Source organism: Odocoileus virginianus, chromosome 4 (assembly GCF_023699985.2).
Source record: "Odocoileus virginianus isolate 20LAN1187 ecotype Illinois chromosome 4, Ovbor_1.2, whole genome shotgun sequence".
Taxonomy (NCBI): domain Eukaryota; kingdom Metazoa; phylum Chordata; class Mammalia; order Artiodactyla; family Cervidae; genus Odocoileus; species Odocoileus virginianus.
In genome coordinates this window covers 73533030-73557694 of record NC_069677.1, presented here as the reverse complement: position 1 = coordinate 73557694, position 24665 = coordinate 73533030, and the positions used below count along the sequence as shown (strand labels likewise).

At 38.5% G+C, this 24665-nt stretch overlaps 1 protein-coding gene across 1 annotated transcript in view; it reads left to right on the top strand.

Annotated features, from left to right (window-relative positions):
* The window catches only part of SRPRB (SRP receptor subunit beta), a 36181-nt gene extending 13917 nt beyond the window's left edge, over positions 1-22264 (top strand). The window contains exons 5-7 of the mRNA XM_020875298.2: positions 4072-4208; positions 11671-11725; positions 19917-22264. Coding sequence (XP_020730957.2) covers positions 4072-4208; positions 11671-11725; positions 19917-20130 — 406 coding nt within the window. The 3' untranslated portion in view covers positions 20131-22264. The remainder of the gene's footprint in view (positions 1-4071; positions 4209-11670; positions 11726-19916) is intronic.
* The last annotated feature ends 2401 nt before the right edge of the window (positions 22265-24665 follow it).

Genomic DNA, 24665 nt, shown 5'->3' with positions numbered 1-24665 from the left:
CTTTTCACCTTGCATATAGTAAGATATTTTTACCTTTATTTTGTAGTTTACTCTATCCTTTTTAGCTGTAGTAGTCTCTGCTTATTTGTTCCATTAATTCAGTTCAATTCAATTGCTCATTCATGTCTGACTCTGTGACCCCATGGACTGCAGCATGCCAGGCTTCCCTGTCCATCACCAACTCCTGGAGCTTGCTCAAACTCATGTCCATTGAGTCGGTGATGCCCATCTAACCGTCTCATCCTCTGTCATCCCCTTCTCCTGCCTTCAATCGTCCCCAGCATCAGGGTCTTTTCTAAGGAGTCAGTTCTTTGCATCAGGTTGCCAAAGTATTGGAGTTTCAGCTTCAGCATCAGTCCTTCCAGTGAATATTCAGGACTGATTTCCTTTAAGATTGACTGACTAATCTCCTTGCAGTCCAAGGGCCTCTCAAGAGTCTTCTCCAACACCACAGTTCAAAAGCATCAATTCTTCGGCACTCAGCTTTCTTTATACTCCAATTCTCACATCCATACATGGCTACTGGGAAAACCATGGCTTTGACTAAATGGACCTTTGTTGGCAAAGTAATGTCTCTGCTTTTTAATATGCTGTCTAGGTTGGTCATAACTTTTCTTCCAAGGAACAAGTGTTTTTAATTTCATGGGTGCAGTCACCATCTGTAGTGATTTTGGAGCCTCCAAAAATAAAGTCTGTTATGGTTTCCATTGTTTCCCCATTTATTTGTCATGAAGTGATGGGACTGGATGCCATGATCTTTGTTTTTTGAATGTTGAGTTTTAAGCCAGCTTTTTCACTCTCCTCTTTCATTTTCATCAAGAGGCTCCTTAGTTCTTCACTTTCTGCCATAAGGGTGATGTCATCTGCGTATCTGAGGTTATTCATATATTTCTTGGCAATCTTGATTTTAGCTTGTGTTTCATCCAGCCTGGCATTTCACATGATGTATTCTGCATATAACGTAAATAAACAGGGTGACAGTATACAGCCTTGACATGCTCCTTTTCCAATTTGGAACCAATATGTTGTTCCATGTCTGGTTCTAACTGTTGCTTCTTGACCTGCATACAGATTTCTCAAGAGGCAGGTCAGGTGGTCTGGTATTCCCATCTCTTTAAGAATTTTCCACAGTTTGTTGTGGTCGACACAGTCAAAGGCTTTCCATTAAGCCACTACGCAACTTAATCTTTTCCATTAAGTTGTTATTTTGTTCTTTGCTTCTAAAAACCTATCTTTTAAAATTAGTCTAGTATTTTTTTTAGTACTATCTTTTTACTTTTCTTATGGTATCTAGTATTCTGTTAAATTGTTTAAAATCTTTTATTTACTACTTATTATTGTCTTTGTAGTTTAGATCTGGAACCCCTGTTCAAGGGGATGAGATTTTGTTGTTGATATGTGGTTGCTGGGTTAGTTTTTTTTGTTTTTTGTTTTGCTTTAGGTTATAAAAGCCTCTCTCCAGAAAGGATTCATATTTCCTTCTGTTAGGAGCCATGGGGGTTCATTGAGTCTGGCGCAGTCTTCCTGCCTCAGGATCTTACACCATGAGAAAATGTAAATTCGTACTGTATTTCTGTGTGTGGCACAAGAGGCCTAGTGCTCAATTCTTGGATTATTTTCCCACACCACCCTCTATTAGATTGCTTTTAAGTTCTAGGCTTTGCACAGAGCATTTGTGTGTTGGTCATTGCACATCTCCTAGGCATTCAAATACTTGTCCCTAAGGTCTGTTGTCTGCTCTTTTCCTGGGTTGCTTTGCTTTAGCTTTGATGCCTCTTTATTTCTGGCAAATGAAGATTCTCACTGTTGCTGCCGTAGGTTAGACCCTACCTGATCACTCTGCTTCTAGTTTGATTATCCTCTTAGTTTTATCTTTCATTCAGGCACCAATATTCTTTGTAAGATGCAGTAATGAATCCACCTGCCAATGCAGGAGACACAGGTTCAATCCCTAGGTTGGAAAGACACCATGGAGAAGGAAATGGCAACCCACTCCAGTATTCCTGTCTGGTAAATCCATGGACAGAAGAGCATGGGGGGGCTACAATCCATGGGGTCACAAAAGAGTTGGACATGACTTAGCAACTAAACAACAACATTCTTTGTAAGACAGAAAAACATAAACTCTATAGATCGTGTGTCACATCCCTCTTCTCTCTGACCTAACTTTCCTTCATTTCCCCATCTGTCTGTGTATTAGCTTACATTGAGTTCTCCAGGGCATTTGTGCCCTGCACAAACTACTTTCTAGACAATCTGTGCCACAATGATATTTTGTCTGGCTAAAATTCACTCAACTAATTACACCCTCCTTTAAGTTGTCTTGATCTAGTTATATGTAAATGATCTTCCTTTTTGTTTCCTAGCAGATATAATCTCTGTCCTAGTGTCTTATCACATGATTTTGTATATGACAATTTCCTGGACTTGAGAGGAAGCATCATTTCCTATTGTCTTTTTAGATACAGTCATTGATTCATTTCTGTTATTCAGTTGCTGAATCATGTCCAACTTTGCGACCCCGTGGACTGCACCATGCCGGGCTCCTCTGTGGTTCACTGTCTCCTGGAGATTGCTCACATTCATGTCCGTTGAGTCACTGATGCTCCCTAACCACCTCATCCTCTGCCACCCCTTCTCCTTTAGCCTTCAGCCTTTCCAAGCGACCTTTTTCCAGTAAGTCATCTCTTTGCATCAGGTAGCCAGAGTTTTGGAGCTTTAGCATCCGTCCTTCCAAAGAATATTCAGGTTTGATTTCCTTTAGGATTGACTGGTTTGATCTTGTAGTCCAAGGGCCTCTCAAGAGTCTTCTCCAGCACCACAATTTGAAAGCATCAATTTTTCAGCACTCAGCATTCTTTATGGTCCAACTCTGTACATGACTACTGGAAAAACCATAGCTTCGACTGCATGGACCTTTGTCAGTAAAATGATGTTTCTACTTTTTAATACACAGTCTAGCTTTGTCATAGTTTTTCTTCCAAGTAGCAAGTATCTTTTAAAAAATTTCATGGCACAGTTACCATCTGCAGTGATTTTGGAACCCAAGAAGATAGAATCTGTCACTGCTTCCACTTTTTTCCCCTCTGTTTGCCATGAAGTGGTGGGACCAGATGCCATGATCATTTTTTGAATATTGAGTTTTAAGCCAGCTTTTTCATGCTCCTCTTTCACCATTATCATGAGGCTCTTTAGTTCCTCTTCAGTTTCTGCCATTAGAGCAGTGTCATCTGTGTATCTGAGGTTGTTGATATTTCTCCTGGCAATCTTGATTCCAGCTTGTGATTCATCCAGTCAGTCATTTCTGCTTATAAATTAAACAAGCAGGGTGACACTATACAGCTTTGATGTACTGCTTTCCAATTTTGAACCAATCCATTGTTCTGTGTCCTGTTCTAACTGTTGCTTCTTGACCTACATACAGGTTTTGCATGAGGCAGGTAAGGTGGTCTGGTATTCCTGTCTCTTTCAGAATTTTCCACAGTTTGTTGTGATCCACACAGTCAACGTCTTCATTGTAGTCAATGAAGCAGAAGTAGATGTTTTTCTGGAATTCCCTTGCTTTTTCTATGATCCAAAGAATGTTGACAATTTGATCTCTGGTTCCTTTACCTTTTCTAAACCCAGCGTATACATCTGGAAATTCTCAGTTCATGTACTGCTGAAGCCTAGCTTGAAGGATTTTGAGCAAAACCTTACTAGCATGTGAAATGAATGCAATTGTATGGTAGTTGGAACATTCTTTGGCGTTGCCCTTCTTTGGGATTGAAATGAAAGCTGACCTTTTCTAGTTCTGTGGCCACTGTTGAGTTTTCCAAATTTGCTGACATATTGAATGTAGCACTTTAACAGGATCGTCTTCTAGGATTTTAAATATCAATACGTGATGGCACTCACTAGTCCTTTGTTAAATACTTATGTTTTATGATTACTTGTGCACACACCTGTATGTGAGCTTATTTTGTGTTATTCATTAGGATTGAATTGAACAAAATTAGGGATATCATTTTCCAACATACTGCTTCACTATTGCATGCTTACATGCCAGTTTTTCTTTTTTTTCCCCTCCAGGGCTATTGTGTTTGTTGTGGATAGTGCAGCCTTCCAGCGAGAGGTAAAAGATGTGGCTGAGTTTCTGTATCAAGTCCTCCTCGACAGTATAGGTCTGAAGAACACACCATCATTCTTAATCGCTTGTAATAAGCAAGGTACTATCATGTTTTCTGGCAATAATAGTTGAGATTTTTCTGGGATTCCTACTAAGAATTAATAGTTATCTACAGTTGTTATTACTGAGGATGAGAGACAATTGCTAATGAACTATAAATTAAGGATTTTAAATCTTAAAGTTTATTTATACTCCAACAACTTCTTTAGTCTCCCTTACCAGGCTATTCTAAAGAGTGACAAAGGAATGATTATTACCATTCATTTATACAGTGTTTTTTTTAATCATAAATAATTTTAATTTACCAAGTTAAGTTCATCAGATCAACAGTATGTCTTATCAGATACACAATCGAGGAAGGACAGGGTAGAGTCTCTCCATTTAAACAAGTTTGCCATCTAGCATATTTCATCAAGCAGAGTTTGCAGAAGTGTTTTTCTTTAGCTTCATAAGAATGAAAAGCTATTTAGTCTACACACCTCATGATGCTGACACCACTTCTAATCTGGCTTTAAAAGTAATAAAACTAAAGCCTAGTTTTATTGGCTGAGACTAAATAGCTTAGAGTAAGGTGACAGGTAGGTAGATTCAGAAAATTGCAACTTTATATCAGAATAGGTTGCTAAACAATTATTGCATAAAGGTTAAAGGAGAAAAAGCAGTAAAAATACCCATAGCTACTGGAATTTGGTAATGAACTCACAGTATAAAAAGAGATAATTTGAGATGACAAAATGTAAAAGGGGAAGAGAAAAAGAACAGAACTCATATAATGGCAAATCAATATAAGATGCTATCAACAGAAGAAGGACTAAGTTATCTATGAGATGTTTCATACAAATCTAATGGTAACCCACGAAATGTAAGTCTCGAGACATGAAATGTAATAGAGGAGGAAGCTAAGAAAAACATGACAGTAAACCATCAACTAAGATGTCAGGCAGGAACAATGGAGATATATATAGAACAACCAGAAAACTAAAGATAAAATGGCTAAGTCCTCATTTATTGGTGAAAAAATGAAAGTGTTAGGTCACTCAGTCGTGTCTCAACTTGTTGCGACCCCATGGACTGTAGCCTGCCAGGCTCCTCTGTCTATGGGACTCTCCAGGCGAGAGTACTAGAGTGGATTGCCATTTCCTCCTCCAGGGGATCTTCCTGACCCAGAGATCGAACATGGGTCTCCTCCATTGTAGGTGAACTCTTTACCTACAGAGCCACCAAGGGAGCCCCATTTATCAGTAATCATACTAAATATAAGTGGATTGAATTTACCAATCGAAAGACACGGGGTGGCTGGATGTATTGAGAAACAAGATCCAACTACATCCTGCCTCCCAGACTCATCTCTGCTCTGAAGAGAAACATAGGCTCAAAGTGAATGGATGGGAAATGATACTCCAAGAAATGGCAGGCAAAACAAAGCAGGTGTAGCCATCTCAGATCAGATCAAATTGACTTCAAGTCAAATAAGAGAACAGGATGAACTTATATAATGATGAAGGGGACAGTCCATCAAGATGTAATTTTTATTAATATTTAAGCATGTAAGCAGAAGCACCAGAGTATAAAAGGAATTATTAACAGATATAAATGAAGAAGTCAACAGCAATAACAATAGGGAGCTTTATATCCCACTTACATCAATAAATTGATCATCTAGACAAAAAATTAGCAAAGTACCATTGGCCTTAAGTGAGTGTTAGAGCAGAACACGAAACATTCCTTCCCAAAGCAACAGAATACACATTGTTCTCAAGTGCATATGGAACATTCTCACAAACAGACAATATGTTGGGATACAAAACAAGCTTCAATAAATATAAGAGTGAAATCATATCAAGCATCTTTTTGAACCACAAAGATATGAAACTAGAAATAAAACTATAAAAAGAAAGCTGATAAAATCACAAATATGTGAAGAATAAACAACATTCTGCCAAACATCTATTTAGGTTGCTGCAAAAGTAATTGCGGTTATGCATTGTTGAACTTTGCTGTTTGATATTGGAATACATTCTTTATATGTGGTTATCTTATACACCATTTTAATGTGCATTTCTCACTTTATTATTATTATTTTTACTAATGACATTACTTGCTGTTTATATTTAAACTAGGGAAGTGAGTGTTAGACAAAAAGCAAATTCAAGCGATTTTCTTATTTGAGTTCAAAATGGGTTATAAAGCAGCATAGATAACTTGCAACATCAACAACACATTTGGCCCATGAAATGCTAGCAAACGTACAGTGCTGTGGTGGTTCAGGAAGTTTTGCAAAGGAGATGAGAGCCTTGAAGATGAGAAACGCAGTGGTCAGCCATTGGAAATTGACAGCAACCAGTAGAGAAGATCATTGAAGGTGATCCTCTTACAACTACATGAGAAGTTGCAGAAGAACTCATTGTTGACCATTGTACAGTTATTTGGTATCTGACACAAATTGGAAAGGTGAAAAAGCTTGATAAGTCGATGCCCCATGAACAGACTGAAAATCAAAAAAATCATTGTTTCAAAGTGTCATGTTTTATTCTATGCAACAACAACAAACCATTTCTCAATCAGATTGTGATGTGTGATGAAAAATGGATTTTACATGACAACCAATGATGACCAAATCAGTGGTTGAACTGAGAAGAAGCTCCAAAACACTTTCCAAAGCAAACTTGCACCAAAAAAAATTCATGGTCACTGTTTGGTGATCCACTACAGCTTTCTGAAGCCTGGTGAAACCATTGAATCTGAGAAGTATGCTCAGCAAATTGATGTGAAGCACTGGAAACTGCAACGCCTGCAGCCAGTATTGATCAACAGAATGGGCCCAGTTCTTCACAACACCCAACCACATGTTGCACAACACTTCAAAAGTTGAACAAATTGGGCTACAAAGTTTTGCCTTATCCACCATATTCACCTGACCTCTTGCCAACTGACTACCATTTCTTTGAACATCTTGAGAACTTTTTGCAGGGAAAATGCTTCCACAACCAGCAGGAGGCGGAAAATGCTTCCACAACCATCAGGAGGCGGAAAATGCTTTCCAAGAGTTTGTTGAATCTCAAAGCACAGATTTTTATGCTACAGGAATAAACAAGCATTTCTTGTTGGCAAAAATGTGTTGACTGTAATGGTTCCTATTTTGATTAATAAAGGTGTGTTTGAACCTAGTTATAGTGATTTAAAGTTCACCATCTGAAACCGCAGTTACTTTTTCACCAACCTAATACTAGGTTAATGAGGAAATCAAAGGAGGAAAAAATACACCTGACGATAAATGAAAATATGGAATACCAAAATCAGTGGGATACATCAAAAGCAGAACAAGTTTATAGCAATACTTGCCTACCTCAAGAAATGAAAGAGAAATGAAAAAGCCCAACAGTCCTTATACCTAAAGCAACTATAAAAAGAACTTCAAATTAAGTCCAGAGTCAGTAGAAGGAAGGAAATACTAAAAGTGAGACAGTAGAGAAGATCAATGAAACTAAGAGCTGGTTCTTTGAAAAGATAAACAAAATCAACAAACCTTTAGCTAAACTCACTAAGAAAACAAGAGAAGGCTCAGATAAATAAAATTAGAAATGGAAAAGAAATTGCAAGAGATCCCACAGAAATGCAGAGAGTTATAAGAGAATACTGTGAGTAGCTATGTGTGAACAAATTAGACAACATTAAATAAATGAATACATTCTTAACAATCAACCTTCCAAGATGGAATCTTAAAGAAGTAGAAAATCTGAATAGATGCATCACTAGTAAGGAGGTTAAAACAGTATTCAAAAACCTTCCAAAAAACCAGAGAGTCCAGGACCAGACAGCTTCACTGGTAAATGCTACCAAATGTTCAAAGATGACCTAATATCTGTTCTTCTTGAAAGTGAAAGTGAAGTCACTCAGTCATATCTGACTCTTTGGGACCCCATGAGCTGTAGACTGCCAGTCTTCTCCATCCATGGGATTTTCCAGGCAAGAATACTGGAGACGCTTGCCATTTCCTTCTCCAGGGGATCTTTCTGACCCAGGAATCGAACCCGGGTCTCCCACTGCAGGTAGACTCTTTACCATCTGAGCCAAACTCTTCCAAAAAGTTGAAGAGGAGGGAACACTTCCCAACTAATTTTTTGAGGCCAACAGTACCATGATATCAAAGCCAGACAAGGATAATACAAAAAAAGAAAATTACAGGTGAGTATCTCTGATGTACGTAGATGCAGAAACCCTCAACAAAATATTAGCAAATGAAATAAAACAACACATTAAATGGGTCATACAATATAATCAAGTAGAATTTATTTCAGGGTTGCAGGGATGATTCAACATCTGCAAATCAACATGCTACAACATTTTAAAAATAATGATCAACTCAATAAATGCAGAAAAAGCATTCAGCAAAATTCAACATCCATGTGTGATAAAAAGTCAATGAAACTAGTATAGAAAGAATGTACGTTAACATAATAAAGGCTATGCTTGTCAAACCCACAGCTAATATACTCAACTGTGGAAAACTGAAAGCTGTGCCTCTTAAGATCAGGAACAAGACAAGTGTGCCCATTCTTACCAGTCTCATATGTGAAGACTCCACCAAAAATCTGTTAGAAATAATAAATGAGTATGGTAAAGTTGCAAGATGCAAATTGATTTGCAAACAGATACAAAATCTGTTGTGTTTCTGTACACCAACAAAAACAAGCAGAAAGAGAAATTAAGAAAACACTATCATTTAAAATTGCAGCAAAAAGAATAAAAAAATACCCAAGAATAAATTTAATCAAGGATGGGAATTTCCTGCCAGTGATTAGGCCTCTGTGCTTTCACTGCTTGAGGGTGCAGGTTCAATCCCTGACTGGGGAGCTAGGATTCCACAGTATGCTATAAAACTTGATTTAAAGAAATGGAAAGATGAAGGATGTTTCATGCTCATGGATTGTAAGAATTAACATGGCTAAAAATGTCCATTTTTTCTATAGCAATCTATAAATTCATTGTAAAAATCCCTATCAAAATCCTTGATGACATTTTTCACATAAATAGAATAAAAGTTCCTTATATTTATACAGAACCATAAACTATGAAAAGGCAAAGCAATTCTGAGAAAAAAGAACAAAGCTGAGGGAAGTATCACACACCCTGATTTCATATTATACTGCAAAGCTATAGTAATCGAAATAGCATGGTATTTGACAGAAAAAGAGGTTAATGGAACAGAATTGAGAGCCCAGAAATAAACCCACACATACATGGATGATTAATTTACAACATAGGAGCAAAGAACATACAATGGAGAAAGGACAGTCTCTTCAATAAATATTGGTGGAAAAACTGTACAGCCACAAGAAAAAGAATGAAACTAAGCCATTTCCTTACACCCTACACAAAAGTTAATTCAAAATGGATTAAAGACTTGAATAGAAGATCTGAAACCATAAAACTCTTAGAAGAAAACAGGAAATTCAGACTTTGACATTGGGTTTAGCAATTTGTTTTTGGATATATCTCCTCAGGCAAGGCAAGCAAAAGCAAAAATACAAGTGGTACTATATCAAACTAAAAAGCTCTGCACAGCAAAGGAAACCATTAACAAAATGAAAGAGACAACGTACTGAATGGGAGAAGATAGTCAGATATATCTGATAAGGGAGAGCCCATATAACTCAACAACAGCAAAAATGAACAGCCTGATTTAAAAATGGGCAGAGATCAGAATAGACGTTTTTCCAAAAAAAGATATACAAATGGTCAGCAGGCACATGTAAAGATGTTCATCACTAGTGAAGATGAGTATCATTAATTATTAGGGAAATTCTAATCAAAGCAACAGTTAGACGTTACCTCCCACCCATTAGAGTCATTGTTGTCAAAAAGAAATGTGTTAGTGAGGATATGGAGAGAAGGGAACCCTTGTTGTTGTGCACCGTTGATGGGATTGTAAATTGGTGTAGCCACTGTAAAAAACAGTGTGGCTATTCCTCAAAAAGTTAAGAATAGAACTACCACGTGATCCAGTTAGTCTGCTTCTGGGTATTTATCCAAAGATAACAAAAACACTTGAAAATATAGATGGAAACTAAACTTTTGGTAGTAAGCACAGAAATAGTGTATACAAAAACTGAATCATAATGTTTCATGTGAAACATACAATGTTGTAAACCAGTGTGACCTCAGTTATAAGATAAACTTCTTTCCTTAAAAAAAGTTAGAATGAGATAGACTAGCTGATTTCTATTGGCCTTTTTCATACCTAATATTCTCATTCTATGAAGAGCCCAATGCATTTCTTAAAGGGGAGCTAGTAATAACCCTACCATTGACTAATCAGGAATAGTATTAAGGTCATTAACTGACTTCTTTGTTTCTTTTATTCAGTATAAAAAGAGGAAGTAATATTTATTTGGCTTTTGCTGGTGCCAAACCAGTGCCTTTTATTACCAGAGTGCACTTGATGCTGTAACATACCATTTTAGTATCAACTGGAAATGTTAGTTTAGTTTCGTATTACAGGTTGAGTATTTCTGTTGGAATGAAAACTTTTATTAAAATCACAAAGCAGGTAGCTTCTCTTTTTGTCAGCATTGGCTGGACTTATATGTGTTGATTTAAAATGTCTGTAAGATGTAGAAAACTTCTATGAAAGACTAGTCAATTTTAGGGTCACCAGCTTAATATATTTATAAGCATTATTATAATATAAATATTTGTGCTTACTTTGATAACGGGAGGGAAGGATTAGCTGGGAGTTTGGGATTGATATGTACTCACTACTATGGATTTCCCTTCTTAGATGGTGAAGAATTAACCTGCAATGTGGAGACCTGGGTTCAATCACTGGGCTGGGTTCGATCCCTGGGTAAGGTCATGGCAACCCACTCCAGTATTCTTGCCTGGAGAATCCTCATGGACAGAGGAGCCTGTTGGGCTACAGTCCATGGGGTCACAAAGAGTCAGACGTGACTGAGCAACTAAACACAAGCACACTACTATATTTAAAATAAATAACCAACAAGGATCTGTTGTCAGGCACAGGGAACTGCTTAGTATTCTGTAATAATCTCAATGGGAAAATAATTTGAGAAAGAATAGGTATATGTATATGTGTAAATGAAACACTTTGTTGCACACCTGAAATGTAACACATCACAAATCAACTATGAAAGTGAAAGTCACTCAGTCGTGTCCCAACTCTTTGCGACCCCAGGGACTATAGCCCTCCAGGCTCCTGTCTGTGGGGTTTCCCAGGCAAGAATACTGGAGTGGATTGCCATTTCCTTCTCCAGGGGATCTCACTGACTCAGGGATCGAACCTGGGTCTCCTGCATTGCAGGTGAATTCTTTATCGCCTGAGCCACCAGGGAAGCGCATAAATCAACTATAATCCAATATAAAATAAAATTTTTTTAAAATGGTGGGGCAAAGAAACCTAAATTTAAATGGGAATTTTCCATATGTGCAGGAAGTCTTGGGAAAAGACCTTGCTTTAAACAATGTCTTTTGTTTCTTTACAGACATTACAATGGCAAAATCAGCAAAGTTAATTCAGCAGCAGCTTGAAAAAGAAATGTAAGTAAAAATAAGTCCTACTGGTTAATTGTATATCTTATCACTTAGGAAATATGTATATATTGCTTAAGGTCTTTGGTTTTATGTGATTTCCATGATTATCCTGAAGATTAGTGTGAAATATACTTGTTTAAAAATTGACAACAGAATTAATGCAATTATAAAAAGTATTAATGGGATGTTTATAAATATTTAACATTTTCATGGGAAAAAATTCTCAGGTTTATTGAAACTGTAAACTCAATTTGTTTTCCCACTAGTTCTAGCTATAGCTTATAGTAGATGTGAAAGGTTTTAAAAACAAAAAATTTGAAAGCCATGGAAATTTTTGTTGACAAAATAAGAAAGGAACACTTCAGAAAAATACAAAAACCTGTGATACCATTTTGCAACATGTTTTTTTTTGTTTTTAAGATGTGTGAGTATCGTTTGGCTTATGTTTGACAGGTTTTGATTCCACACATAAGTGTAATCATATGATATTTGTCTTATTCTGTTTATGTTATTTCACTTAGCATAATGTTCTCTAGGTTTATCCAAGTTGTCACAAATGGCAGAGTTCTTTTGTAGGGCTCAATAATACTCTTGTATATATGTTCCACATTTTCTTTGTTCGTCCTTCAGTGGACATTTAGGTTGCTCCATATATTGGCTATTGTTAATAATGCTGCAGTGAACATGGGAGTGCATGTATGTACATCTCTCTGAGATCCTGATTTCAGTTCCTTTAGATAAACATCCAGAAGTGGAATTGCTGGATCATGTGGTGGTAGTTCTGTTTGTGATTTTTTGAGGAATCTCAGTGCTTTTTTTATTACGGCAGTACCGATTTACACCCACCAACAATGTAAGAGGGTTACCTTTTCTGCATATCTTTGCCAATGTTTATCTTTTTTTTTTTCCCCTTAGTGTTAGTAATTCTGTCTCTTTATGGTTTTGACTTGCATTTCCCTGATGGTTAGTGACGTTTAGCATTTTTTCATGTACTTGTTGACTGTTTGTATGTCCTCTATGTCTGTTTTTGCCCATTAAAGTGTTTTTTATTTAGTTAGTTACTTTTGGCCGTGCTGGGTCTTTGCTGTTGGGTGTGGGCTTTCTGTAGTTGTGGCGAGTTGGGGATACTCTTTGATGTGCTCTGCAGGCTCTCTTTGCAGTGGCTTCTCTCGGCGTGGAGCATGGGCTTTAGGACTCAAGCATGTGGGCTCAGTAAGTGTGGTGAATGGGCCTAGTGTTCTGCGGCATGTGCAATCCTCCCGGACCAGGGGTCGAACTGATGTCCCCTGATTGCAAGGCGGACTCCCAGCCACTGGACCACCAGGGAAGACCTTTTGCCCACTTTTTAAATTGAATTATTTGTTTTTTTACTGGGTTGTATGAAGTCATATATTTTGGATGTTAACCCTTATCAGATACATGTTTGCAAATATTGCCCCCATTCCACAGGTTATCTTTCCATTTTGTAGATAGTTTCTTTTGCTCTGCAGGAGCTTTTTAGTTTAATGTAATCACACTTGTTTGTTTTGCTTTTGTTTGCTTTTAGTCTCATATCTTAAAATAACTGCCACAGTGTCAGTGTTTTCTTCTTGGATTTTTATGGTTTCAAGTCTTATATTTAAGCCTTTAATCCATTTTGAGTTGACTTAGTATATAGTATAACATGAGGGTCCAGTTTCATTGTTTTGCATGTGGATATCCAGTTTTCCCAGAGCTCTTTATTGAATAGACTGTCCTTTTCCCATTATATACTCTTGTCATTTTTGTTGAAGATTAGTTGACTGTATATGTGTGGGTATGTCCTGGGCTGTCTATTCCATTGTTCTGTATGTCTTTTTAAAGTACCATATTGTTTTGATTACTATAGGTTTGCAGTATAATTTGAAACCTGGAAGTGTGATGCCTCCAGATTTATTGTTTTTACTTGATTACTTTGAGCATTATAGTTCTTTTGTGGTCCCATATGAATTCTAGCATTGTTTCTTCTATTTCTGTGGAAAACGCCATTGAAATATTGATTGAGATTCCATTGAATCTATCAGTTCAGTCACCTGGGTGTGTCCAACTCTTTGCGACCCCGTGTACTGCAGCATGCCAGGCTTCCCTGTCCGTCACCAACTCCCGGAGCTTATTGAATCTACAGATGGACATTTTAACAATGTAAATGAACAAGGGATGTCTTTCCATTTATTTGTATCTTCAGTTTCTTTTGTCACTGTTTTACAGTTTTCAGTGTACAGCTCTTTGAACTGCTTTGTATTATGCTTAAGTATTTTATTGTTTTTGATGCTATTATAAATGGACTTGTTTTCTTAATTTCTTTTTCTGATAGTTCATTAGTTGTGCATTGAAACAGAACTGGTTTTTGGATGTTGATTTTGTATCCTGCAGTTTTACTGAGTTTATTAGTTCTGTTTTTTGGTGGAGTCTTTAGGGTTTTCTGTATTTAAGATCATGCCAGCTGAAGTCAAAGATAATTTTGCTTCTTCCGTTCTGATTTTGATGCCTTTTATTTCATTTTTGCCTATTTGCTCTGTCCAGGACTTCCAGTACTGTGTTGAATAGAAGTGGCAAGCGTAGGCATCCTTATTTTGTTCCTAGTCTTAGAGGGAAAGCTTTTAGCTTCTCACCACTGAGTATGATGTTATCTGTGGACTTGTCATATATGGCATTTTTATTTTGAGGTATATACTTTTTATAACTATTGAGTTTTTATCATGAAGGGATGTTGAATTTTGTCACATGCTTTTTCTGCATCTATTGAGATAATCATAAGATTTTTTTCTTTCAGCCTATTAATGTGGTGTATCTATCTCATTGATGTACAAATGTTGAGCCATCTTTGCATCTTGGGCAAATCCCACTTGATTATGATGTATGATCCTTTAATATACTGTTGAGTTTGGTTTGCTAATATTTTGATGAGGATTTTTGCACCTATGTCCACAGGGATAGTCTCCTGTAATTTTCATTACTGGTAGTTAATATCCTTGTCTAGCTTTGATATCAGGGTAATGCTGTTTTTGTAAAATGAGTTTGCAAGTGTTAACACTTCTTTCATTGTTAAGGAAGTTTGAGAAGAATTGGTATTGATTTTTCTTTAAATGTTTGCTAGAATTCACCAGTGAAGCCGTATGCTCCTGGGCTTTTCTTTGTTGGGAGGTTTTTTATTGCTGATTCAATCTTCTTCCTCTCTTGGTCTCTTCAGATTTTCTATTTATTCATGATTTAATCTTGGTAGGTTGTGTGTTTCTAGGAATTTATCCATTTCTTTGATTATTCAATTTGTTCATAGTCATCACTTATAATCCTTTATATTTCTCTGGTATCAGTTACAGTGTCTCATTTCTGATTTTATTTATTTTAGTCATCTTTTTCTTCATTATTCTAGCTAAAGGTGTGTCAATTTTGGTTATCTTGCAAAAACCTGTTAATTTCATTGATATTTTCAGTTTTTCTAGTCTGTTTCACTTATATCTGCACTGATGTTTATATTTTATTTTCTTCTGCTAATTTTTGGCTTAACTTGTTCTTTTTCTAGTTTCTTGAGATACGAAGTTAGATTGTTTACCTGTACCTGAGAGCTTTTTCCTTAGTGTAGATGTTTATTGCTATAAAATTCCCTCTTAAAATGCCTTTTGCTTCATCCTGTGACTTTTCATATATTGGGTTTCCATTTTTGTGTTAAAATTTTAAAAATTTTGCCTTTTGATTCTTTTTTTGATTTACTCATTGTTCAGAAGTGTGTTGTTTAATCTCTACGTATTTGTGAATTTCCCAGTTTCCCTTCACTTACTGATTTCTATTTTCATACATCATTGTGATCAGAAAAGATACTTGATATGATTTCAGTCTTCTTAAATTTTTCTTAAGACTTAGTTTTTGGCCTAACATATGCACTATCCTGGAGAATATTCCATGTATACTTTAAGGTATTCTTCAGTTGTTAGAAGTAGTGTTCTGTATATGTCTGTTGGTATAGTTGGTCTTTAGTATTGTTCAAATATGCTGTTTACCTGTTGACTTTCTGTCTGGATGATTGTTGAAAGTATTGAAGTGCCCTTCTACTATTGTATTGCTGTCTATTTTTCTCTTCAGTTCTGCTGATATTTATATAGTTAGGATCTCTGATATTAAATGCATATATATATATGTGTGTGTGTGTATACATAAACATTTTATTCTTTTGATGATTTTATTTATTTATTATATAATAACCTTTGTCTCTCATGACAATTTTGACTTAGTCAGTTTTGTTGATATATATGTGTTCAGCCCTACTCTCTTGTTTATCATTTGTATAGAATATATCTTTCTGTCCTTCTGAACATTAAATTGAGAGTTCATCTCTTGGAGGTAGCATATTGTTTAGTCTCAGTTTTTTATCCATTTATCCACTCTGTATTTTGAATGGGGAATTTAAACCATTTACCTTTAAAGTAATTATTGACAGGTAAGAACTACTTGTATTTTTTTATTGTTTTCTGACTGTTTCATAGTTCCTTTATCTCTTTCTTCCTTTGTAATATGATTGCTTTTGTGTTATTATGCTGTGAATTTTTCTCTTATTTTGTGTGTTTACTACAGATATTTTCTTTGTGATTGTAATGAGCTTATATAAAACATAACACTAACAGTCTGTTTTAAGCTAATAACAACTTGGACTGTATACAGAAATTCTAAACATTAACTTCTCTTTCCCCCACATTTTATGTTGCTTATGTCACAATTTACATCTTTTTATATTGTGTATCCATTAATAAGTTCTTGTAGTCATAGGTACTTCACCTTGAAGATTCACTCTCTTCAGCATTTGTTATGAGTTAGGACTAGTGGTGGTGAACTCCTGCAGCTTTTGTATGTTTAGGAAAACTTTTATCTGTCTTTCATAGCTGAAGGACAGCTGTTCTGGGTATAGTATTATTGGATGGATGTTTTTTTTCCTCCAGCATTTTGAAAATATCATCCCAGTCTCCACTGACCTGCAAGGTTTTTGCTATGAGATCCAGCTTTAGTCTTATGGAGTTTCTCTTGTTTGTGCTGGTTGACTTTTCTCTTAATGCTTTGAGCAATTTCTTTTACTTTTGTCAATTTGATTATAATGTATTTCATTAAAGTTCTCTTTATATTTAATCCATTTGTGTTTTAGCAGCTTAGTGGATCTGGATGTTCATTTCCCTCCCCATATTTGGGAATTTGCTGTCATTTTTTTTTAAAATAAGCTTTCTGATTCTTTGTCTTTATCTGCTGTTTCTGAGATCCCCATAATGCATGCATTGGTTCCTTTTATGATGTCCCACAAGATTTTCTTCTTTCTTTTCTTACAATTTCTTTTTGGTTTTCTTACAGAGTAATTTCAAATTACCTCTGTTTAAGCTTTCTGATTTTTTTGTTCTGCTTGGTTGAGTCTGCTGTTAAGCTTTCTGAGTTTTTCACATCCAGTCATTGTGTTCTTCAACTCCAGAATTTTTGTTTTTTATGATTTCTATATCTTTGTTGGCTTTCTGATTTTTTTCATTTAGTCTTTCCCTCATCTTGTTGAGTTGTCTTATGTTCTTTATAGCTTACAGGACTTTCAGATGATTATTTTGAATTATATGTCAGGCAGTTTGTAGATCTCCATTTCTTTGGGGCCAGTTATTGGTGCTTTATCATGTTCCTGTAGTGGTGTCATGTTTCCCTGATTACTTATGAGCCTTATGTCCTTATTTTGGTGTCTGCACATTTGAAAAAATAATCACCCCTTCTAGCCTTTATTGACTAGCTTTGTCAGAGAAAGTGCTTCTCTAGTCTGTCCAGCCAGAGATCTGGATGGGCTTGCTACTGAATTTCTTGGGCAGGTTGGCTTTGCTCATGGGCTTGTGGGTGGGTGGGCCTGCTGCCTGGGTCCATGAAAGCTAGCCTGGAAACTGAACCTGTCTTGGCTGGACAGGTACCTGTGTCTACTGGGGCTGGCCTGGTGCTGGGTTCCATGACACAGTGGGTGCTCATTTCACTCTCCCTCTCCTGTGTACATCATATGTCTCCATGCTACACTGTGCAGGCTTGCAGGAGCAGTAACATGGTGATTTGAAACTGTCCCTTCTGCCCTCTTCAATGCATACTCTCTTACTTCTGTATTATACCCATGTGCTGTAGTCTCTGACCTGGATTCCTAGCTCTCATGAAAGTATTCTTCTGTATGGATGGTTATTTAAATTGATGTTTCTGTGAGAGGACTTACGCTGAAAACTCCCATTCTGTCATCTTGCTGGTGTTACTCAATGGTTTCTATCCCTTCTGAAATTGCATGTTCATCGTCTGTTCTCCTATCTTGATGTTCACTCTCGAGACTGCCAAAGCTAAGACAATTGGAGCTAGATGATTTGTTTTTCTAAAATTTCTGTTGCAATTGTTGAGCATTATCTTTGGGGGAAAGTAATAATATTATTTGTATATCCATTTTTTGAAAATTGTATAGCATTTTTTTAAAACTTGTTTTATTTTGTATTGGGATATAGCCAACTAACAATGTTGTGATAGTTTCAGTTGAATAGTACAGGAACTCAGCCATACATATACATATGTCCATTCTCCCTCAAACTCTCTTCCTATCCAGATTGCCACGTAACATTGAGCAGAGTTCCATGTGCTATACAATAGGTCCTCGTTGGTTATCCATTTTAAATACAGCGATGTGTACGTCCATCCCAAACTCCCTAACTATCCCTTGCCCTCCACCCTTTCCCCCAGCAACCATAAGATTATTCTCTGTGAGTCTCTATCTGTTTTATGAGTAAGTTCATGTGTATCCATTTTTTTTTAACAGCATGGTTCAAGTCTTCCCATATATAAAATATGTCTTCCTTGATTCATTTGCTTTTCATTCTAAAGAGCCATAGAAAAACAATACAGAAAGAAATGCTGTATTATAAGGGCAGTGAAATAAAATGTTAAAAAGTTACAAAGATTAATATCAGTTAAATTAGGAGTCTAAGTTTAGTTTAATCCTCTGTTTGTGAGAATTAGGCCTTATCAGCTTTGAAACATTTCATAGTTTTCTGAATGAAAAGAGCTGAATATAATGTTTGTTTTTTTTTTCTTTTGAGTTTTTTGTAAAATATTTTACATATAAAAGAGCATATGTGACACATGTATTGAATTTGAAGACAGTGAGATGAAGACCCATGGCCCCGACACCTTGCTTAGAAGTCCCTTTGTGCACCTCCTCAAAGGCTTTTCCTCCTATTAATTGTTTTTAAAATACTTTTCCCATATGTGTGTCTTTCTGAACAAGGTACTTAGTTTTTCATATGGATTCTGCACTAGTTTTCAAGAAATCTTATAGTACTAAGTCATCCTTTATTTTGTCAGCACATGTTCCTCTGCTTCTGGGGAGAGATAGACCCAGTGAGCCTTGCTTTTGCACTTCTTATTAAGGCCTGCAGGTGGCAGTTAAGTGACTTAAATTGAGAAGGTGTTAGCAGAATTGCAAAGAGATTGGACTGCATATGAGAACCTGCAATTTGTAGATTTCTAAGCTCTGTATCCAGATAGACTCAAGATAAATATAAATAGCTACCTACCCCCACTTCACTTTCAGAAACTTAAGGTTTTGAAACCAGCAGATAATGTAAAAATATATCTTAAAATGGCATCATGCAAGAAATCCCAGTAGAAGGGGGCACTGTGCTGAAAGAAGGTTGGTGTGACCTTGGTTCATTACTGACCCCCTGTCATCTGGCCATGTGGGTTTTCCTGGTGACTCACTTGGTGAAGAATCTGCCTGCCATGCAGGAGACTACCTGCAATGCCAAAGACCCGGTTTTAATCCCTGGGTCAGGAAGATCCCCAGAAGAAGGAAATAGCAATACACTCTAGTAGATTTGCCTGGGAATCCCATGGACAGATGAGCCTGTTGGGCTATAGTCCATGGGGTCACAGAGAGTCAGACATGACTTAGCAACTAAGCCACCAACATCTGGCCGTGTTGGGTTGGACCTCTATCCTGTCTTGTCTGAGAGAGTGACCTATAACTTGTAAAGCAAAGGATTATTTAACAATCCTAATAGCATAATTGACAGTTTTATGATTCAGTATTTAGGAATTATGAGCATTGAAATATTTAGGAATTAATGTGATTTTCTAAAGGGCTTTAATTGTTATATAAGAATTAAGGTCTTTTTGCTTCCTGATTCATTTTCCTTTTGTCTCACAGCAATACTTTACGGGTTACCCGTTCTGCTGCCCCGAGCACACTGGACAGTTCCAGCACTGCCCCTACTCAGCTGGGGAAGAAAGGCAAAGAATTTGAATTCTCACAGTTGCCGCTCAAAGTAGAGTTCCTGGAGTGCAGTGCCAAGGGTGGAAGAGGGGACGCTGGCTCTGCTGACATCCAGGACTTGGAGAAGTGGCTGGCTAAAATCGCCTGAGGACTAGATCCAAACACAAGATGTGAATGTGTGTATGTGTGAATGACAGTTTTAGAAAAGGACGTGGTAATCTGGAGGGAATATTTCAAATATAGTTAGGAACTTTTGCTTATTCTGGAAACAAATTATTGTAGAAACCAGTGTGGAATTTTTATTTTTTAAGCTCAGTTCTCCCATATTGCTTTCAAACTAGTTATTTTATTTTATTTGTGTCTTCCCTTTTTAAAGTGTATGTAAGATCCCTTTAGTATATGCTTGATGTAAGGTCGAGGTCTAACAAGTGGACCTTACATAGAGAGGATACTATCATGAGAATATGATGTCATCTAAAATGTTTTCTGATCCTTTGCTTCTGTGCTTTGGCCCCCTTATCCTGGAAACAAACCTGTCTTGTGTGGATCTGGGTGATTTCCAGTTACCCTTCATGGGCAGTGCATTAATCTTCAGATTTGTTGGTACAATTACAACATGGTCTCTGGACATGTAAAGGCAGGTTGAAAACAGCAAGGCTGTGCTGACAGTGGTCTGTTGTTCATCAGCTCAGTGACTTGTCCACACTCTAGCCTTGTAACACTTAGGTTTCAGAAATGTTATGAATTCTTGGAGTCATTCCTAGACGATGGGACTGTAAGTGCTAAATCCCCAAATGCTACTAAAATGTACACTAGAAATGACCATTCTAGTGTTTTCCCTTAACTGGGGAACACGTGGAGATTTAGAAGCTGTTATGTTTTTCTGATGCATGAGTGCTTCTGGGCTATATCTTCGTGTGCTGTTTGATGAGCTCCTATTTTTGTACTCATAGCATGAATGCTGTGGAACAAATACAAAATGAAAAAAGTTCTCTGTAGATTTTTAAAGTGCACATTCACTGATGGTTTTTTTAAAGCAATTTCAAAGTGATGTTCTTTGCTATCTTTTTAAAGGTATGGCTTTATAAATGGCTTTTTATAAATGATTAATATATAGGCTTCCCTGGTGGCTTGGTCCATAAAGAATCCACCTGCAATGCAGGAGACCCGCCTGAGTATAGGAGACTCTGGGCACTGAGTTCAGGAGAAGTGATTAATATATTTCTTGATAAATAAAACAACCTGTCTGTGGGGCTTCCCTGGTGGCTCAGTGGTGAAGAATCCGCCTGCCAGTGCAGGAGACACAGATTTGATCCCTGAGCTGGGCAGATGCCACATGCTACAGAGCAACTATGGAGCCTGTGCTCTAGAGCCCAGGAGCCGCAACTGCTGAAGCCTACACGCCCGGGAGCCCGTGCTCCACAAGAGAAACCACCACAGTGAGAAACCACGCGCACTGCAGCTAGAGAGCAGCCTGCTTGCCACAGCTAGAGAGAAGCCTGTGCTGCAACAAAAACCCATCATAGCCCCCTGCCCCCCGAAATAAAAACTGTCTAGCTCAAAGCATTTACATAGAATGGTAGAGTGAATTCAGATGGGAGCACATGTTAGAATTCAGGCCTATCTCCACATTTCTGGGGCCTAATGATGGTAACGTACATAGAAGCTTCACTCCCTACTTCAAACACTCAGAGACAAGCCAACTAAAGATTAAAAAGGAGACAGGGCTGGCTGTGGATAGGTGAAATGCTAATCCCAGCACAGTGAGGGAAGAGCCATAAAAGAGGAGGTGCAGGATGCTCCAGGAGTATGCAGTGGCGCTCCTAACCTTGCCTTGAGGGTCGGGGAGAGGCAGTGGAGAATGGCATGGAGCCAATGACATCCCAGTGAGTGTGGTCCCCACATTCATGTGCTGTGGCCCATGCCTCTGCCTGCTGTCTTCCATTCCTGGGTGTCACTCTGGCTCCGCCTTAGAGCCCCTTTCCCTTCCCCGCTCCCACACCCTGCATCACACGGCTTGCTGCTGGAGTATGAAATAAACCCAAGCTGACACAGAGATGCCATTAGAGTCCAACCCTGGCAGGGTTCTTATTGGGAAGTGTCACTGCTGATATGTCTTACTGTCTTTTGGACTCTTTCTTGCCCTTTCCTTATTAGCCAAGCAGTTTTAGGAAGTAGGTAAGAAGAATGAACCAGAAACTCACAAGGTATGTGATAAATGTGACATGTTCACATAATCAAAGGCAGTGCTCACCTAAATAAACAATGGCTTGATGCTTCCATTAAGGGCCATGTGTGTGCTGTCAACTGTTAATTGCTGTTTTTTTCCAGAGGTGATAAAGTGTTTTACTTCATTAGAGGAAGAAATACATAAAACAAGTGACTGAAGAAGGGGCGCAAGGTTGAATTTTATTCAAGACCTAAAGATGATCTTTTGAAAAAGGAAAGTTCTATCTCAAACAGTGATTCTCAGATGTTAGCATGTATCAGAATTAAGTGATGCTTGTTAAATAGCTCATCTGAGGACCTCACTTCTGAGCATTCAGTTCAGCAGTAGGTCTCGTGTGGTCTCAGGAATCTGCATGCGTAACATGACCGAGCACCTGGGACTCCTGGGAGCAGTCTCACAGATGGCCTGGCCTCCTGGAGTATCACTTGGGCCTTTAATGTGTTCTGTTATGTTCTTTGGGCCACAAACCATGTTTAGTTTTGTTTTTTTTTTTTTAACTTACTTATTTTACTGTGCCAGGTCTTAGTTGTGGCATGGTGGATCTTTAGTTGTGGCTTAAGAACTCTTAGTTGCAGCATGTGGGATCTAATTCCATGATCAGGGATCAAACCCGAGCCCCTTGCATTGGGAACATGGACCGAGTCTTAGCCACTGGACTGCAAGGGAAGTCTCAGGCCCTGTTTAGTTTTACTCTCAGGGTGAAGTAAGCAGGCAGGTAACATAGTCCCTTCTGGGCACTCTCATTCTGCCTCCTAACTCTGCCACAGTCATCCCATTGTTGTGGGTCTGAGCATGGTGACTCGTCCTTGGGAGCTTGGGTTATCAACGGGAGGTCAAATTATCTTCCTGTGGCCCTGAAGCCATTCAGCCAAAGTAGGCCCATTTCTTCTTGGGCTGGGAGCAAGTATGGCCAGAGCGGAAAGAGGGATGTCAGGTCACAGGGCCAGCAGACTCAGCCTGACTGTGTCATAGATGGGAACATGGCAGTGTCTGAGCCACTGCATTGGGAGGCACTGAGACTGCTCCCCGGGCCGTTGCCTCCTGATGGGAAAGAACCTGTGCTCTGCGAGTGGGGAGGTGCAGATTGCAATGCAGTGCCATTGTGGAGGCAGCTGTGACGAACAAGACCCATGCACCGACTGCCCTGGTAAACACCACCCACTGCCAGGATGGAGTCTCCACTGGGTACAGAGCACACCTGCAGACTGAGGCTGCCTGTTCCAGCTCTTTCAACACTTTCCCAAACATTTTGGGGCCTTGGTAGCCCCTCTCCTGCCAGGTGCCTGACTGTTTGCTGGAGGTTAGTTTCTGATCAGCAATAACTGCTGTTGCTGGGGAGTACCTGGCGTCTGCCTGCTCTCTGTCTCAGTGCCCCTGGGATTCTGGTGACCCTACTGTGTGTAAAAGGCACTTGGCTGTGTTCTGTTGGTTTGAGATCATTTCAGCCAGAATATTGTGCTTCTTCTTTTTCTCTTTTTTAAGTTTTGAATTTAGAATGAAATCAAGGCTTCAATTGGTTTATGCCCATTCTTACCTAAAGGTGTATTAGCAGCAGTTGCAATGTTTACCTCTTCCATTTTAGCCCTTTGAACTTAAAGGTGGTTACCTCACCTGACTTTTGCACAGGAAAGTAGTTCCACTTCCTTTTTCAACTATGAAGTCCTAACCTGTTGACTACTCACACGAGCCATGTATGGCATTTGGAAGATGCCAAGCACTGTGCCCAAATCTGGGAATTCTAAGTGTGACACGCTTCCTGCTTTTGTGGGCATACAGTCACAGTCTGAGGTGAAGAAATAGCCCCTGCTTTCCCCTCTCATTAGCATGGGCTCCATCTTGGCTGCACCAACCTCTGTCCGCAACGCCCCCTGCCACCCCCCCCACCATGCTGCATGCCCCAAGGTCAGCTGCCTCAGTACCATCCTCACTTTCGCCCTTTCTTGTCTGGCTGCAGCACCCATGCAGCCCCAGCATGGCCTCAGTGCTTCCTGGGACCCCAGTGTTCCCCATCCCCACCCCACCCCTCTGGTCTTATCCTGTGTGAGGCACTTAGTGTTCTTTTGGCTTCAGATCTTTTTGTTTCAACTGAAATATGCTTAAAAAAATTAAAAAGCGGGGGGGGGGGGGGGGCGGTTATCATAGGATTATCAAAGCTCCTTTCTGCACCCTTGGTCACTGGGTGACCAAAAGACAGCTACAGTGATAGAGGAAACCACCTCAAGCAACATACCTTGAGGGCCTGCAGGGCACTGCAGGTAGGACATTCACAACTCCAGTTTTCACACTCACGTCTGGGAAGCCACAGCATGCTTCCTTCACCTGCTGGATGTTGTGTGTGTAAGCATGATGCTCAGGGAGATGACCCACTCCCTTTCCTGTCTGTAGTCACATTGCCCTGAATACCAGTCTTGGGAAAAGCTGTCTGGAACAGCTTTCCTCTGGCTTTGGTCTGG